Source organism: Temnothorax nylanderi, unplaced genomic scaffold (genome assembly GCF_030848795.1).
Source record: "Temnothorax nylanderi isolate EJ_2023f unplaced genomic scaffold, tnyl_v1.0 TNYL_tig1169_pilon, whole genome shotgun sequence".
NCBI classification, from domain to species: Eukaryota; Metazoa; Arthropoda; class Insecta; order Hymenoptera; family Formicidae; genus Temnothorax; species Temnothorax nylanderi.
Window position 1 is genome coordinate 1 of NW_027250231.1, and position 17,218 is coordinate 17,218.

Here is a 17,218-nt window from a genome sequence, read left to right on the forward strand (position 1 = left end):
TCGGGGTCACCGATTTTGTCGAAATTTTACTAAAATGTAGTATTGATATAGAAGTGACAAATGCTGTACGGAGACGATGCGCTTCTCAAACCGTTGCCGAGAAATCGCGATGTGAATTTTAGCACGCTAGTCCAGTCGCCAGGTCGATTGAGCATTTTTTTCGAGGTTGATAGCTTTTGTTAATGTTTTTTTATGTTTTTTGGGTCGTAGAACAAGAATCTGTAAATAGTTTTTTCGTAAGTCGATGCAATAAAAAGTTATTAACAATTTATTTGTTTAAATTGCCCTAGCGATCAAACTATACATCCTATAAAAAAATAAACTGGAGAAAATTTGTTCCTCTTTTTACGACGAACAAAATGGCGTTTGAATTTTTCCAAAATCTTCATTATTAACGGAAATATGTCAATTTTTAGATAATTACTGCCTACGCGTCGCGGCGTGCGCGCTCGCGCTCAATTGTATCGTTAAAACAATTGAAACTCTGAACTTCCAAAAACACGCCTAAAATTAAAGGAGCAAAACTCATGTGGTACAATTGAGCGCGAGCGCGCACGCCTAGGGTACGCCGCGACGCGTAGGCAGTAATTACCTAAAAATTGAAATATTTCCGTCAATAATCAAGATTTTGGAAAAATTCAAACGCCATTTTGTTCGTCGTGAAAAAAGGAACAAATTTTCTCCAGTTCATTTTTTTATAGGATGTATAGTTTGATCGCTAGGGCAATTTAAACAAATAAATTGTTAATAACTTTTTATTGCATCGACTTACGAAAAAACTATTTACAGATTCTTGTTCTACGACCCAAAAAACATAAAAAAACATTAACAAAAGCCATCATCCTCGAAAAAAATGCTCAATCGACCTGGCGACTGGACTAGCGTGCTAAAATTCACATCGCGATTTCTCGGCAACGGTTGAGAAGCGCATCGTCTCCGTACAGCATTTGTCACTTCTATATCAATACTACATTTTAGTAAAATTTCGACAAAATCGGTGACCCCGAGGGTTGACCCTTCCCTTGTGAGGGTGATCTAAAAGAAAGATGGTGATTCGTTCGATTTAATATAATTTAATGGATAAATAATTATAAAATAAGTTTGTTGCGTCTAAATGTTCATACTTGGAATGCTTGAGTTAATTCGCTATTAATTTTCTATTTGATTGACATATAGGCACCGAACTATATGATGTACTTCCGCGCGTAGCGCGGACTTAAAAGCTAGTATACATATATTTTTATTAAATTTTAATTCTAAACTAACATCTAAAAATTTCTTTTGCTCGAATATTGGCCGTTTAACCTTCTTTCAGCTTTGCTATTATCGGAGCTGTACAATGTACAATATATGGAGCAATATATGGCTAAACAATATATGGAGAAAAAAAGAGATCTTGCTCGAAATGTCCGAATGCAGTAAATATTTGCAAGAGATAAAAGTTTATCTGAAAAAAACAAAAAATTCCAAGTTTCGCTTTTCAAGGATCTGATTAAACCCGTGATAATATATGTTAGTTTTTGAAATATAACATTTCACGTGAGTGAAAAACTTAATTCTACTTATCATGTATGCCCAAATAATTATTTTCTCCGAGAAACTGATTTAATCGCACTCACTGATTCTCGAGTAAACATAAATATGTATAAACAATTATCATGTTCGTGATGTCAAATTACGGCAGAAGTTCTATGTTTCATAGCTTTTTGGGGTCAAACAACATGCCTGGCGCACTGAAATATATAAATTCAAAAAAATAGATCCGCGCGATATAAATCTTCGAAAATGCGAATAGAAATTTCACCAGCGCGTCGCTTAAATTTTAACCTCCCACGACTATGGTATGCGAAGATTGTGCAAAAAAATGCACGGCGTAGACGGTCGACTGGTGCGATAAAGGTAACGTGAGGAATCGGGTATTCTCGAAAGAGAAAACGAGAAAGGAAGAAACAAAGATAGTGAGGGAATATAGAAACAAAGACGACGACGTGAGAGAGGGAATGTGGAAAAAAGACAAAGAGAGAGAGAGAGAGAGAGAGAGAGAGAGAGAGAGAGAGAGAGAGAGAGAGAGAGAGAGAGAGAGAGAGAGAGAGAGAGAGAGAGAGAGAGAGAGAGAGAGAGAGAGAGAGGAGAGAGAGAGAGAGAGAGAGAGAGAGAGAGAGAGAGAGAGAGAGAGAGAGAGAGAGAGAGAGAGAGAGAGAGAGAGAGAGAGAGAGAGAGAGAGGAGAGGGATAGAAAGAATAAAATGAAATGAGAAATGGGGAAGGAAAGGCGTACAGTGAACAGCATACGCGACGACGATACTTGAGGAGAATTAAATTTTTGTGGCGAGAATGCGGCCTGCCGGTCCGTCCAACCGTTGATAGTTTTTAGGATGGCCCGCTTCCGGCAGAGCTGGCGCGGCGCGGCGCAGTGCAACGCAACGTAATGCGGCGTGGTACGACACACGGCCGGCCGGCCGGCCGGCTAGCCTGTCTGTCCGCCTGCCTGCTTGCCCGCCTGCCTGTCTGCCTGCCTGCTGCGTGCGATTCTCAGCAGATAAAAATAATCGTCAAGAAAGTAGAAAAGTTCTGAGCCGAACAGGTTTCTGCAAGGCGAGAGCGAGCTAGCGAGTCAGGCAGCCGACGTATTTTCGCTCTCACTTGCACCTTCGTTGCCGTCGCGCCGCGCCACGCCATGCCATCGGAGGTCGGAGGGACGCGGGTGCATGTTCCGACCAGATGGGTGGCTTACGGTTAGCACGCAGGGCCGTAACAACTCCGATAGATCCCGTCCATTGCGCTCGTTGAGATCGCTGACCGTTTTCTTTCGGCGAGACGTGCGGAGACATGTCGAGGTCACAGACACACATCATTCGTAGGCATGCGTGTCCATAATTCAGCACATGAAAGTGCTATTAGAAAAAGAGAGAGGAAGAGGAGAGGAAGGGGAGAGAATGAGAAAGAAAGAGTGAGGCATTTGTGGCTGCTTCTTTTGATTCCTCCTTTTGATTTGTTGCAGTTTTTTTTTAAACTTTTACTTTATGAAATAAAAAATTTCTCGATATTGCCTCACCATGCAAGACAGATACGTTTCTTTTATTCTCTTTTTTTTTCTATTTCTTTCTCTCTCTTATTTTGTTAAAATCTAGAGATTGTGCAAATCATTACGATATTTTGATAATATGATAGTTCATTGTAGATATAGAAGGAAATGTCTTGCGAGATTTATTGAATTTTCATATTTCATTGAGTTTTATGTTCTTGTAACGTATCGCATGAACAAATTTCGTAGAATAATATTTTCTAGTTCTTTCACACATTACAGTGTCGTAAAAAAGGTTAACTTATCACAACTTAGTTTATTAATTATTACAGCAAAACTTGAGCTACAAAAAAGCTATAGTATTCAAATTAACTACGAATTAACGATTGTGCATATAGCACATGAGAGATAAATTCGAATGTAGAGAATGTAGTTTAGATTCTAATGTATAGCACACATATCTTTATAATAAAAGATGAAAATGTTGAAACTCGAGGTTATTCTCATTAGAGTGCCAAATGATGTACTTGGGGCAACCTGAGTTCCTTACGACAGTCCTGAGTAAGGCGGGGTCCGCATATACCGCGAAGAGAGGTAAGCGGTTGAATCGGATTGGACTGAGATGCGACTCTGGTGGCAAGGCGCGAGCAAACTGGTTTCAGTTTTGTGGAGCTCGCACCATTGCATCGCTCTTTCAGCGAGACAGTCCAATTTATGCATCACGGCTATGTAGGCACTACACGATATATCAAAACGCTGCGCCCGGGCCTTAAACTCCACTCACCATTGTCTCGTCGTCCTCATCATAATCATCATCACCACCACCACCATCACCACCACCACCATTATCACCACCACCACCATCACTACCACCACTACTATCATCATCATCGTCGTCAGTACCATCGTCGCCGTCGTCATCATCGCCACCGCCACTGCTGTCGCCAATAAAATAATCTACGGAATTTGTGTGTCTGTTTCGGTTTTTGGTTTTGATCTTACACATAAGTGCCTACACGAAATTAAATTTAATCGTTTGAAACAACGCGCACCGGCTGTACGCGATAAAACGGGCATTTCTTTCGTTGCTGATCCTCCTTCACCCCCTCGCGCGCTGCATTCGCACATCGCTCAGTGCAATTACGGCGTGAATATAACCGCGAGTGCAACCACAGCCGTCGCCTCCACCACCGTTAAGTGCCGTCATCGTCGTCAAATCGCCATCGCCGCCGCTGTTGTTGCCGCCGCCGCTACCGCCTCCATCACCTTCACCGCCGCCGCCACCGCCGCCGCTACCACTGCCGCCATCACCGCCGTCGCTGCCGCTGCCGCAGCCGCAGCCGCCGCAACAGCCGCCGTCGTCGCCGCTGTTGCCTCCGCCGTTGTCGCCATCGCTGCCGCCGCCGCTACCGCCGTCGTCGCCGGCGTTGCCGCTGCCATCACCGTCGTCAATCTGAAGTACGGAATACGCTCTTCGCGAAAAAACTGTGACGTGCCAATTAATTATGAGTTTTACGACATTCGGTGGAAGATCCTGACTTTTCCTGTGTTGCCGTTGCAACTGATATTTCTTCATCGCCAAAGCAACGAATTTGCTAAATTGATACCAGTGTGAGGAGCACAAATTCGGCACAGGTACACATGCATCTTTTATCATGAGTACATCGCTCCGTTCTCCGTCTCTTTCTTCCCTTCGTTCTATCTCTGTTTCTCTTTTGGTAGCCGTCGCTTTGTTTCGACCGCACGAGATAATCGGAGAATGCATTTTAACAAATGCATTCGTTTTTCTTACGTAATAATTCAATGTATGCAGAGTTATAATAGACGCAAGAAAAGAAATAACATATTGTTTGGAGGAATTTCCCTTCGTCTTCGATTATCACGTATTTCCTTTTGTCCACTCCACGGACTACTGATTTTTAATTTCGTCCTGAAGTGCGAAAGGAAAAAGGTAATTGACACTCGAATGGCTCCGAATTGTGCGTCGCATTATTTGAGAGCTTGCGGAATGCGGATCGCTTAACGAATCCGAGTGCAGTCACACGGATGCACCGCGTGAGCGACATTTTCGTGCGGCCGTTATGGCTTCTCCGTGGTCGAAGGCTCATGCGATGCGCTTGGCGGATTCGTGTCGCGGTAACGGACACCGTCGCGATGAGAAGCATACGATATGGGATGAAATCGGATGAAATGGGATAAAACGACTTAAACGACTTCGTACTTGCGAAAACATGTGTAAATATATATCGTCAAATCACAATCTTTTGCGAATATTCACGTTTCGCGCGAGTCCGTTCGTAAATATAAGGTGTGTTCGCGGAATGCAAAAGCGTTCGCGCGCGCGCGAAAGCGATAGCAAGTGTAGTGTGGCGATATTCGCCGCGTGGCAGGTGAATACGTTCGTCATGTTTCATGATTTTCAGATTTTACGAGGTTAATCTCGCTGTAGGTTTGCATATATCTCATTGTACGTAACCTTTGTCGTGGACACGTATATCTCTTGCGTCGCGAGCAGCAAGCCTAGCAAAATTCGCATTCAGACCGAACGCGATCTACCGCGTTTTCGATTTTGAGAACTAATTTCGTCGTGTGTTTGCAAGTCACCCTAAATATCCCATTTCGTGTAATTCGTTGCATACGTGTGCGTGTGTGTGTGTGTGTGAGAGAGAGAGAGAGAGAGAGAGAGAGAGTGTGTGTGTGTGTGTGTGTGTGTGTGTGTGTGTGTGTGTGTGTGTGTGTGTGTGTGTGTGTGTGTGTGCACACGCGCGCGTGCGATGAGTGAGAGTTCGCGAGCGTGTTCTGTGCGCGTACTCCGATTTGATGCGCGGCGCGGTCGACTTTTTTTTCGTCGAGCCGTTTCACGGGCGCCAATCAGAATTCGCACGAGCGCGGCCGCGGCGAGAAAATGGCCAACGTCGTGTCGCTGGGTTCGAGCGTATCTTTGCGCGTCGTTTTGTGAACCCCGTAGTCCGCAATCACGTTGACGTCTGTCGCCATTTCCTCGCGTGGAGGAGCCCGTTCGTTTATTTTGCAAGGTAACGATCGCTGTTCGATTTACATTATCGGCACGGCCAATTTTCCGGCATCAAGCCACAACGCCGTTTACCGTTACGATTCCGCGAGCGCGAGTGAAAAATATAAGATAAACGCGTTGCGAAGTGCATGTATCTGGAGTGCATATAAGTGCATCGTATATCATAGCCGTCGCCGCCGCCGTTGTACGGAGCGCGGTTGTATTTCGCCGGCCGGCGAGCTAGCTCGTGATAAAAGCGCGAGTCCCGCCGCGAGGATAATGGCAGCGTTGGAGAGGATAGAGCATAGAGGAATATCACCGCAACGATTTTTGCCGCGTGAATTCTTTGCTACAACAGCGAGTGCGCTGCTCCGTGCTCCGTTCCGCTCCGCTCCTTGCCGTTCCGCCCCTTGCCGCGCCGCACTGTTGCCGCGCTGTTGCCGTTACCAGTTACCATTGCCATCTGTGCCAACCGATCGCGCTTGATCGTTCGCTGCCTAATCGGTACACTGAACGGCGAGTGTCATCAAACGTACAACGTTGTGCAAATTTTCCTCCTCGTTTCCATTTTTCCCATTTTTTGTGTCAAACGAGACAAAAATGCAATGTTCGGTCGCTTGATATTTTTAGTTACTTTATTTTCGAGTTTGGTGCGTCAGGGAGATCCGGTCTCGGACGATTCTCGCTCCGATTTGTACACTCTGACGTTCTCTGGTATCTTCTCCTTCCAGTCTTCTTTTACAGTCTTGTTTTACACGTATGCATTACCGGATGCATTGCCGAGTACGCAATTGCAACAAACGGACGCATTTGTGATTTTTTCTTCACGCACTCGCTCTTCTGCCGGTGATTTTTCTCTCAACTTTCTATCGTCGCGCGTTTCGAGAAAGCGCGCTTTTCCATTAGAAATGAATTTTTACATACAGGTGTGTTTCTTAGAAGAGTGAGAATAATTGAAGCTTGATTGACAATTAGGTTTGCTCAAAATAGTGATATGTGAGTTACATTAAGCTGTAAATTATATATTTTGTAATTAATAGTGCTCTTTCTGTTATGTTTACAGTTTGTTGGCAATGATTATTTTTATTTACTTGTTATACAGTTTTAATTCTTAATTTGAAATTGTATCTATTGGAGCGTATTTCATTCTTTCGTTTTACATCTCAGAGAAAAAAAAGATTTTGGTTAATATCACATATTATTATAAAAAGTATATTATAAAATAATTTATATTATTGTACACATGTGCTATGTGTTTGAATTTGTCTATTAAGCATAATTGTATTATATATATATATATATTTAATTCTTTATTTTATATAGATATTTTCTTAGGAAAAGAATAAAAAAGTTTAATTAACTTAACTTAAAAAAAATCTATAAATATCACTTTGCAATACATATTATGTAACCAAGTAATTCATTATGAATTTAACATAGTGATGAAAGATTAAAATTGTTTTCAGCTATGGCAGAAGGAAATGGAGAGATAAAAATGGAAGAAAAACAAGAAATGGAAAATGTGGAACGGACAGAAGATTTTAACAAACTCATGCAATATGGACTAGATGAGAAAGTAGCTGCCAAATTGGATGAAATTTATAAGACGGGGAAATTGGCTCATATCGATCTGGATGAAAGGGCTCTTGATGCCTTGAAGGAATTTCCGGTTGATGGTGCGCTAAACGTGCTTACACAATTTCTGGAATCTAATCTGGAACATGTATCTAACAAATCGGCATACCTTTGTGGAGTAATGAAGACATACCGACAGAAGAGTCGTGCTGGTCAAGGTACGGGCACCAGTACGACACCCAAAGCCCCAGATGAAGATAAAATCAAGGTAATTTGACGATACATAGTCAGTTTATATATGTTAATTTATATTCTTTGTATACGTTTGTATATGTAAATTTTTCTAGAGTTGTCAGTTTTAATCTGCTTAGATATATAAATGCTATTTTATAATAATATAAATAATTATCATATTTTAGTTGATTCTGGAAAGAACGGGATACCCTTTGGATGTAACTACTGGGCAAAGAAAATATGGTGGCCCTCCACCAAATTGGGAGGGTCCTACTCCTGGGACTGGTTGTGAGGTAAATTTGACTTGCTTAATAAATTGTATACATACATACATACACACATGTACATTAGGGTGGTCTTTATTTTTTGACTTTTAAATTTATTCTGCGGCACCCCCCAGAATGTTTCCAATTCGCAAAAAAATTATCCCTGCCAAAGCTCAGCTCGATCGGATAACGGAAACCCGTGCCCCCGGATTTTTAAACATTTGAGTTCTCTTGTATTAAACTATTTATTCCATCAACATTGGTTTTTAAAGCGTATTTTTCACAAAAGTCGGCCTAAAGCACTTTTCTTTTTTTAACATGTGTGTCTTGCTTTTCTGCATCGTTTGAGACTTTATACGTCTTATTTAAACAATTAGGTAAATTGTTAATAACTAAAAAATAAAAATAAAAATAGTTATTGCATTTATTGATTGATCAGCTGGAAAAAATTATGTATGGCTACAAAAGTTATAGTAGTATGTTTAAAGCTAAAAGAAGAACAAAAATTAAAAGATTTCATGTCTTTATTAAAAACAATCAATTTTTTGTGGCTAACGTTACTTAATAATATTTATTGCAATAATAAGGTTTCCTTTGTCGAATCAGGGAAGCGGCGGCGATAATCTTTTACAACTCGTAATAAATACTGTTTTTGATCTTCGTTTCTAGTAATTAATTTACTGTAATTCTCTATTAACTTAACGCCTCTTTCCGCTGTATCGTTAACAACTTTTAATTTGGATCATATACAATTTGAAAACCTTTTTTAAAAGTGTCGTTTTCTGACCAGGTTGACGGGTCAGTCTGCATAAAATCCCGACTAATATTAAATCTGTCGAAAAAATCAGCTGTTTTTGCAGTTACGAAATGTTTAATATCTTTTTCTAGCACTTCAGGAATATCGTGTGCTTTTATAACTACGCGCTTAACACTTTCATTTGTCGATATTTTTTCTGGATTTATAGCTTCAATCATCTTCTTTTTCGTATCTGCGGATACTTTCTGATCAAAGAATGCAAGCGCAACAGCTTCAGGACTTAAGTATAAATATTATTAGGTAACGTTAGCCACAAAAAATTGATTGTTTTTAATAAAGACATGAAATCGTTTAATTTTTGTTCTTCTTTTGGCTCTAAACATACTACTATAACTTTTGTAGCCCATACAGAATTTTTTCCAGCTTATCAAGCAATAAATGCAATAACTATTTATTTTTATTTTTTAGTTATTAACAATTTACCTAATTGTTTAAATGAGACGTGTAAGGTTTCAAACGATGTAGAAAAGCAAGACACACATGTTAAAAAAAGAAAAGTGCTTTAGGCCGATTTTTGTGGAAAATACGCTTTAAAAACCAATGTTGATGGAATAAACAGTTTAATAAAGAGAACTCAAATGTTTAAAAATCCGGGGGCACGGGTTTCCGTTATCCGATCAAGCTGAACTTTGGCAGGGATTATTTTTTTGTGAATTGAAAACATTTTGGGGGGTGCCGCAAAAAAATTTAAAAAAAATTTTTTTTTGTCGAGTCAATAAGGACCACCCTAATGTACATGCATACATATAATAAATAAATAAATATACAGTATGTATGTACAAATAGGATATGTAATATGCTGTATTTCTATTTTTAAATCTTTTTTTATATATAAATTTTCTAAAATAATAAAAAAGAGTATCATGTGCTTTATATATATTCTTAGTTTGCATTATTATCAAGAAACTTATTATGTATATAGCATTAATCGTCAAAGGAAATATGTTGTGTATTTTCATATAAGTTGTTTCTAATTTTTTAAACTTATTATGTCAAATGTTTTTATAAAAAGGTATTTTGTGGCAAAATCCCAAAAGACATGTATGAAGACGAATTAATTCCATTATTTGAGAAATGTGGAAAAATTTGGGACTTGAGACTGATGATGGATCCCATGTCAGGTTCCAATAGAGGATACGCATTTATCACGTTTACTAACAGGGAAGCTGCGCAGCAAGCTGTTCGAGAGGTATGTTAATATTTTTCCTCAAATCTTCTCATATAACATAATTATTTGTGTATATTTCGTACAATATATAAAATTATTTTTTTCTCTTTCTTGTCCTAGTTATTAACGTATTGTCACACACACCTAGCCGATTTGGTTCCTTTTATTTTTTTTATTTTCAAAATTTTTAGAAATGTTACAAAATTGTTATTGCTACCAACATAACGCACTTTCGAAATGTTTATAAATTAATACAGAAGTTTAATTTCTTTGCAATCTTTCATGTTTAATTTCTAATTTTTTTTTTAAATAGCCTGTATTTTAATATGAGTTATAGCTATAGAGTTATAATTATATTGATGATGAAGATACATTGAATATATATGGGGTGGGAAAAAAAGGTCGATATCCTCCTGAATAACTCGGAAAATATACATAAGTTTTATAAAAAAATGTTTTAGACAAAAGTTGTAGGGTTTAAAAACATCTATTTACTGACTGTATTAACTGACTGTTAGTTTGACTTTAGGTGGAGTCATTAAGGGGTCATATCCGTTTCTCGGCTCTGAAAAGTGGTCCAATAATTATGAGGGATTGCCAGAAAACTATTAGACCGATTAAGTTGAATCTTTTTTTATTGTAAAGAGTGTCTTTAGCAGAAAAGAAAACATACACAAAGAAGAAAAAATACAAAAAAATGTAGCGGCTGCGTGCATTGGCGTAAGACGTTTTTTTTCGCGCAAGCACAAACGGTGGGCGTGATTCAGCTCGTAGGATTGGTCTGAAACAAAATTTTGGGATTTTTTATTACTTTTTGGGATCGTGATTCTCGTGTATCGAGGGGGATTTTTCGAAAACAAAAAATTACGGAAATGGTCACACTTTCAAAAAATTATCGTGATTTTTTCTGAAAAAGTCGTTACATTTTTTATTATTATTAAAACATGATTGAACTTATCAATAAAAGCTCTCGTAGCGCGATAAAGAATCTCATTAAGCATATGTATAAAAAAAATGAAGTTAATCGGACGAATGCTGAGGCAGTTATCATGCCCACCGTTTTGAAAAGTGGTGTTTCGAGAAAAACGATAAACCGCTATATTTTTTTGTATTTTTTCTTCTTAGTGTATGTTTTCTTTCCTGCAAAAGACACTCTTTACAATAAAAAAAAGATTCAATTTAATCAGACTAATAGTTTTCTAGCAATCCCTCATAATTATTGGACCAATTTTCAGGGCCGAGAAACGGATATGACCCCTTAAGGTCAAGTCAGGGTCACTTTGAATTTTTTAAATTGGACCCCCTATTTTTTATTACATATTCTTGTAGCCCTTGTCGAGTGTGTAGCCCTTGTTTTCAAAACACTATAATAAAGCGCTCTCGTTAAGAATTTCTTGAGATATTTTAAAGTTTGTCACAATATTTTTAATATAAAATATGAAATATCTTTTAAAGTATTCACTTTTCGATGACTTTACCTTGACTTTTACACATATACTTTTATACATAGAATAATGAAAGAAACCGATTTGTGTTAAAAAAAAAAGAAAAAAAATTTATTTTGTAGATGTATTCAATTTTGCAAAATTGAACGTAAAAATTAATATTATTATTCAATTCCTTTCATTAGTCTATGTATAAAAGTATTAAGGTAAAGTTATCGAAAAGTGAACTTTACGAGATATTTCATACTTTATATTAAAAATATTGTTACAAACTTTGAAATATCTTAGGAAATTCTTAACAAAAGAGAGCTTTATTACAGTGTTTTGAAAACGTCTAGACAAGGGCTACAAGAATATGCAATAAAAAAATAGGGGGTCTAATTTAAAAAATTTAAAGTGACCCTGACTTGAGTCTTAAGGGGGATCCTGGAGCGACGGCAATTATCGATATTTATAGGTGTCCGATTTTCTTCGAATTGGCTTTACAGATTTGAAATCCCATTAACACGTTTAAAGTACGTACAGAAGTGATGAGTGGAGTGGCAAATTGAAGACTAAAAACTTAAAGAATTGAAAAAATTATATTTGATACTATTTGGTGTTGGATCTTTTGTACCTAGAGCTGTCACTTCATGGAAACTTTCGTTTAATATACGAATTATATAACTTACGTGTACAAATCGAAAGTACCCCACTAATCGGACTAGATCAAAGAACAACGTTGAATCATTGAAACTAAGATTAAAAGCCTAATAAGAAAGATTTTCATTGATCGCAGATTTTATGCATGTACACACACGCAGTGTACATGGCGTTGCAATCTGACAAGGACAGATATCTCGTTGGATAAGGACAGATTAGGCCGGTAACATAGAAAACGGTCAAAATTATCGACCCCGTCAGAGTTCGGCCGTCACTCCAAGATCCTCCTTAACGACTCTACCTAAGGTCAAACTAATAGTCGGTAAATAGGTCTTTTTAAACCCTACAACTTTTGTCTGAAACATTTTTTTATAAAACTTTTATTTTCCGAGTTATTCAGAGGTATCGACTTTTTTTTCTTTATTCCGTGTGTGTGTGTGTGTGTGTGTGTGTGTGTGTGTGTGTACACACACACACACACACACACACACACACACACACACACACACACACACACACGTCTACATTATGTTTTCTTTGTCTAACATTTCGGATGAGTGTTACTATATTCCTATGTGGCTTGTTCTGTATTATCTATTTTATATTTCTTTGTTTCCCAGTAGATTTAACGCGGATATGTTATTATTTTATCAAGTCCATACATTTTTATAATTTTTCAAATTTATATATTTTTAAAAATTGTATATACAATTTTAAAAAAAGTTTTACACGTATACATACATACTCGTTGTGTGTATGAGGACGAAAGCAGAAGGGAGAGGGAGAAAGAGAGGGGGGAGAGAGAAAACAGAGATAGGGAGGCGGAGGAGGAGAAAAAGAAAAGAGAAAGGGGAGGAGAGATGGAGGGCACACGTCTGTGTATGTATATGTGGTGCATATAAAAAATCTATCATTTAACTTGAGCATTTTAAATATCTTTGTTACTCTAACTAATAGGAAAAAATGTTTTTGAAGTTACATAGGCTGTGTTTCGATATTCAGTACTGAAAATCTATAGTGTACGTGATGCAAATTATAGATTTTTCAGCACTGGGGCAGTGAATATCGGAATGTAGCTATTGTTTTATAGTTTTGAAGGACACATAATGATAATACTTTTGTTATATGGAGGCATGAAGGAGATTTTAAGGGCAACTTTATTTTTTTTATAAATCAAACCATATGACTTTTACATGTAAATCTTCTAGTTATTCTGTATATAAAAGTATTAAGATAAGATTTAAAAAATTAATAATTTATGAAATATTTAATACTTTGCTGTGACATAATTTGGCATAAAATGTAACTGTTAATCTCGAAACTCGAAAAATATTAATTTTATAAATTATTATCCCTTAATACTTTTATATGCAGAATGAGAGAGAGAAGATTTATATTATGTAAAAAAAATCATATATTTTTATTTAAAAAAAAAGAATTGTTCTTGAGATCTCCTTCATGTTTTCTTGCACAACAAAAGTATTGCCATTATATTACGTGCTCCTTGAAACTGTCAAACCTTATAGCTTTAATTTTTTCTTATTATTTAAAACAATATTGGAGTTTAATCTATTATTACAAAATAAAGACATTTAAAATGTTCGAGTTAGGTAGGATATTCTATATGTGAAATGGAAACATATATATATATATATATATAATATAATTTTTTTATACACGCATACACACATACGTAGGAACAATCCACATAATATATGTTTTATATGTATACGTCCCTGACCATTTAATTCGTGTTTAAATACGCAATTATATCCAACTGATCCTACATATTTAATAACACTGAGAAATATATATTAATTATGTCCTATGGATGAGTTTCTTTTCCAGCTCTCCTCTTTGCTCAGTGGGCAAAATTGGGAGTGGAGAACCTTTCCGAAATCATGATGATTGTGTGGTCTAATTGGTTAGGGGTATATTTATCTAATTGGTTGATTCTCATTGGACAGTGACAATTTTTGTAACAAAATTCTGAAAATTGGTAGGCTTAAAATTTGTTTGCAGGAGTTCATGATACGTGAAAGGCCGGTTTCCTATATTGTGAAGACTCGAGCGACAAAGCGCATGCCACTTTCTCGCTTTCGTGAACCCACGCCACGTTGTTAATAATTAATATTCATATTAAATTGCATATTAAGAAAATTTTTCCCAAATTCCGTTTTATCTGCTGTAATTATCTTAAAAACTACAAAACTGCCTCATTGGAACAAAATTAGGCATGTGTCTGTTTTCTGCATCCCACAGCTCGATAATCACGAAATAAAACCCGGCAAGAGTCTGAAAGTAAACATTAGCGTTCCTAATCTACGACTTTTTGTGGGGAACATACCAAAGTCAAAAGGCAAAGAGGAGATCTTGGAGGAATTTGGTAAATTAACAGGTAAAGTGAATTCGAGGCGTGTGTACCTACCTATACCTACCTATTACCTACCTGTCTACCTGTATTGTATAACTTAAGAGTGCTAGCTTTTAAGTAGTGGTTGTAGATGGTATGGAACTATGGAGCATTCAAGGATCACATTGATCCTGTGATCTGCGAATATACCTTATGGAACCTTTAGTTCTGGTCAGTCTCCTTGCCTCTCGGTTTATTAGTGAACAGTAACACCTCTCTGGTCCAAGTCTTCTTTTCCTCACATATTTAGGTTGACTTATAAGTTTATCTGCTTCCTACTCTATACATGCGATTATCTTATCCATCCTCTTAATCTTCCCGTCCTCGAATTTATCGCAACTGATCAATTCATCAATCTTTATTACTGATATCTTCTTCATCTTCTTTTTTTGGAATGGTAAAAAAGAAGCGAGGAAATGGAAAGAGAAAATGTGGAAGCTGTACGATACTTTTAGATTAAGAATTGTTTTATATACTGATAGAAAAATATATGCTGTCTAGCACCATTGCAATTTTGCAATATGCAAACGTGATTCATTACTAAGTCTAAGCTTTGGGGGTATGGGAGATTTGCGTGGACCGCTGGGGCGTTTGGCTCGCTAACAAACGGACAGGCACTCCCTCCCACCTTGTATGATATCGATCCTCTCAAACTATCAAATGCCCGTGATCCTTCGAATAACGCTTTTGGTCCTTTTATATAAAATCTCTCCATCCTCCCCCTTCCTCGCACCCTCAAATCGCCCTTTTCCTCAAAGGACACTTCATGAAATCCCATGTTCAGACAGCCAATAAGCAGGTGAAATCATAAATGGCAAGCTTAATTGGCACGTTCCTTCCACATTATTCTTACAGCTGAATGATTATGAGATTCGGAAAGGGAAAAAGATTGGTGTTACCGTATCTTATAACAATCACCGCTTGTTTGTGGGAAATATTCCAAAGAATCGAGACCGAGATGACTTGTTCGAAGAGTTTACAAAGCACGCACGTAAGTTGACAATTGTCCTTAAATCAGCAAGCAGTAACCAATGGAAGTTCTCTAGGAGAGATGATGGGATAAAAATTTAATCATCTTATAACGAATCAGGTGTTTTTCTTTAGTCGGTAACAGAGGTGCCTGGTGGGTTAAATCCAGCCCTCTTGCATAAATGTGAAACAAAAACCTTGTGAATTGGTACTCAAATAAACAAAATTTTTATTATTGATTTTTGAAAATATCGTTAATGTTTGGTAACGCTGAACAATTTATTTATAAGCCAAATGTGAACTCTTCTCACCATATAATTCCTTCATTTTCATTTCTAATAACTTTGTTTGTAAAACATGCACAGTTGCAATATATAGATAATCGTAATTGTGTCCTACAACCAATCGAGTTTATACTGCTATTTTATTTGATACGCGCACACACACACACACACACACACACATACATACACAAATGCGTGCGCGCTTTTCCATTCATTGATTCATCCATCCATCCTTCTATTTGTCCGTCCATCCATCTGTCCATTCGTTCATCCATTAGCCTGCCATTCATCTATTTACATGCATGTACCAGCGCGCGCGCACGCACGCACGCACACACATACATACACACACACCACACACATCTATCCAACCTTTGTACACGGTTGTGCCTACAGTACCTACGTACAAACTAGAAACTTACATATACATCATACATAAAACGTGCAAGTAGAAAAGGGAGAGGGGGAGGGAGAGGGGGAGAGAGAGAGAGAGAGAAAGAGGAAGGGAAAAGGGGGAAAGAGGAGGGGGGTACTTTATACAGTTTTGGAAAATTACGAGTACTTGGTTTTGGGACACAAAATTCAAAGTTGGAATGCAAATTTTATAGTAGCCAGTATATTATTCATTGATTCTTTTATTTATACATAATTATGAAATGTTAAAGGTTTTACTTTATTTATATATATTTATTTACGTTTTGAAATGGAAAATATACATTTATCTTTTATACACAATATTAAGCATACGAATATATTAGTATACGCATTAAGATAGAAACGTAACATTCACATTTTATGAATGAATAATTGTGTATTTTTTATGAAAATATCAGATGGTAAATTTAATTTTAGATGGTAAATTTAATGTGAAAAGATAAACATTGTTTTCTTCTTTTCTTAATTTCAGATAGTAAATTTAATGTGAAAAGAAAAACATTGTTTTCTTCTTGTCTTAATTTCAGATGGTAAATTTAATGTGAAAAGAAAAACATTGTTTTTGTATAAAATAAATGTAAATATGATAGAAAAGAATGATCAGTGTGATTGAATGAATGTGTCTTATCATTATTATATTTTGTATGTATGTGCATAGGATTCTTGCATGTAACATTAGTATATGGACACAGAGAGGAGATTAATATATATAAAAATGATGATAAAGGAAATCGCCTTGAGTTATTAAATTCACATAGAGATGATTTAAAAATTAATTTTAAAAGAACAATTGATATAACGATGCAAGGCATCTAAGCATTTTATTTCCAAATGTTTTGTTTGATATAATAGATGGTATAATTGACAGCCAAGGAACTTAAAGAATTGGTTTATTTAATGAATAATGAATAAATTATTATAAATAAATTATAT

General features: G+C 36.9%; 1 protein-coding gene across 9 annotated transcripts in view; it reads left to right on the forward strand.

The window, feature by feature from the left end:
• The first annotated feature begins 3,972 nt into the window (after positions 1-3,972).
• Syp (synaptotagmin binding cytoplasmic RNA interacting protein) overlaps positions 3,973-17,218 on the forward strand; it is a 29,005-nt gene continuing 15,759 nt past the window's right edge. For 3 of the 9 annotated variants that reach the window (XM_071725951.1, XM_071725955.1, XM_071725959.1), the window contains exons 1-4: positions 7,487-7,880; positions 8,032-8,139; positions 9,942-10,118; positions 14,447-14,582. In XM_071725951.1, coding sequence (XP_071582052.1) covers positions 7,506-7,880; positions 8,032-8,139; positions 9,942-10,118; positions 14,447-14,582 — 796 coding nt within the window. In that variant the 5' untranslated portion in view covers positions 7,487-7,505. Of the gene's footprint in view, positions 4,660-5,901; positions 6,060-7,486; positions 7,881-8,031; positions 8,140-9,941; positions 10,119-14,446; positions 14,583-15,452; positions 15,589-17,218 lie in introns of those variants that run through there. The other 6 variants (XM_071725952.1, XM_071725953.1, XM_071725954.1 and 3 more) reach the window with 4 other exon arrangements.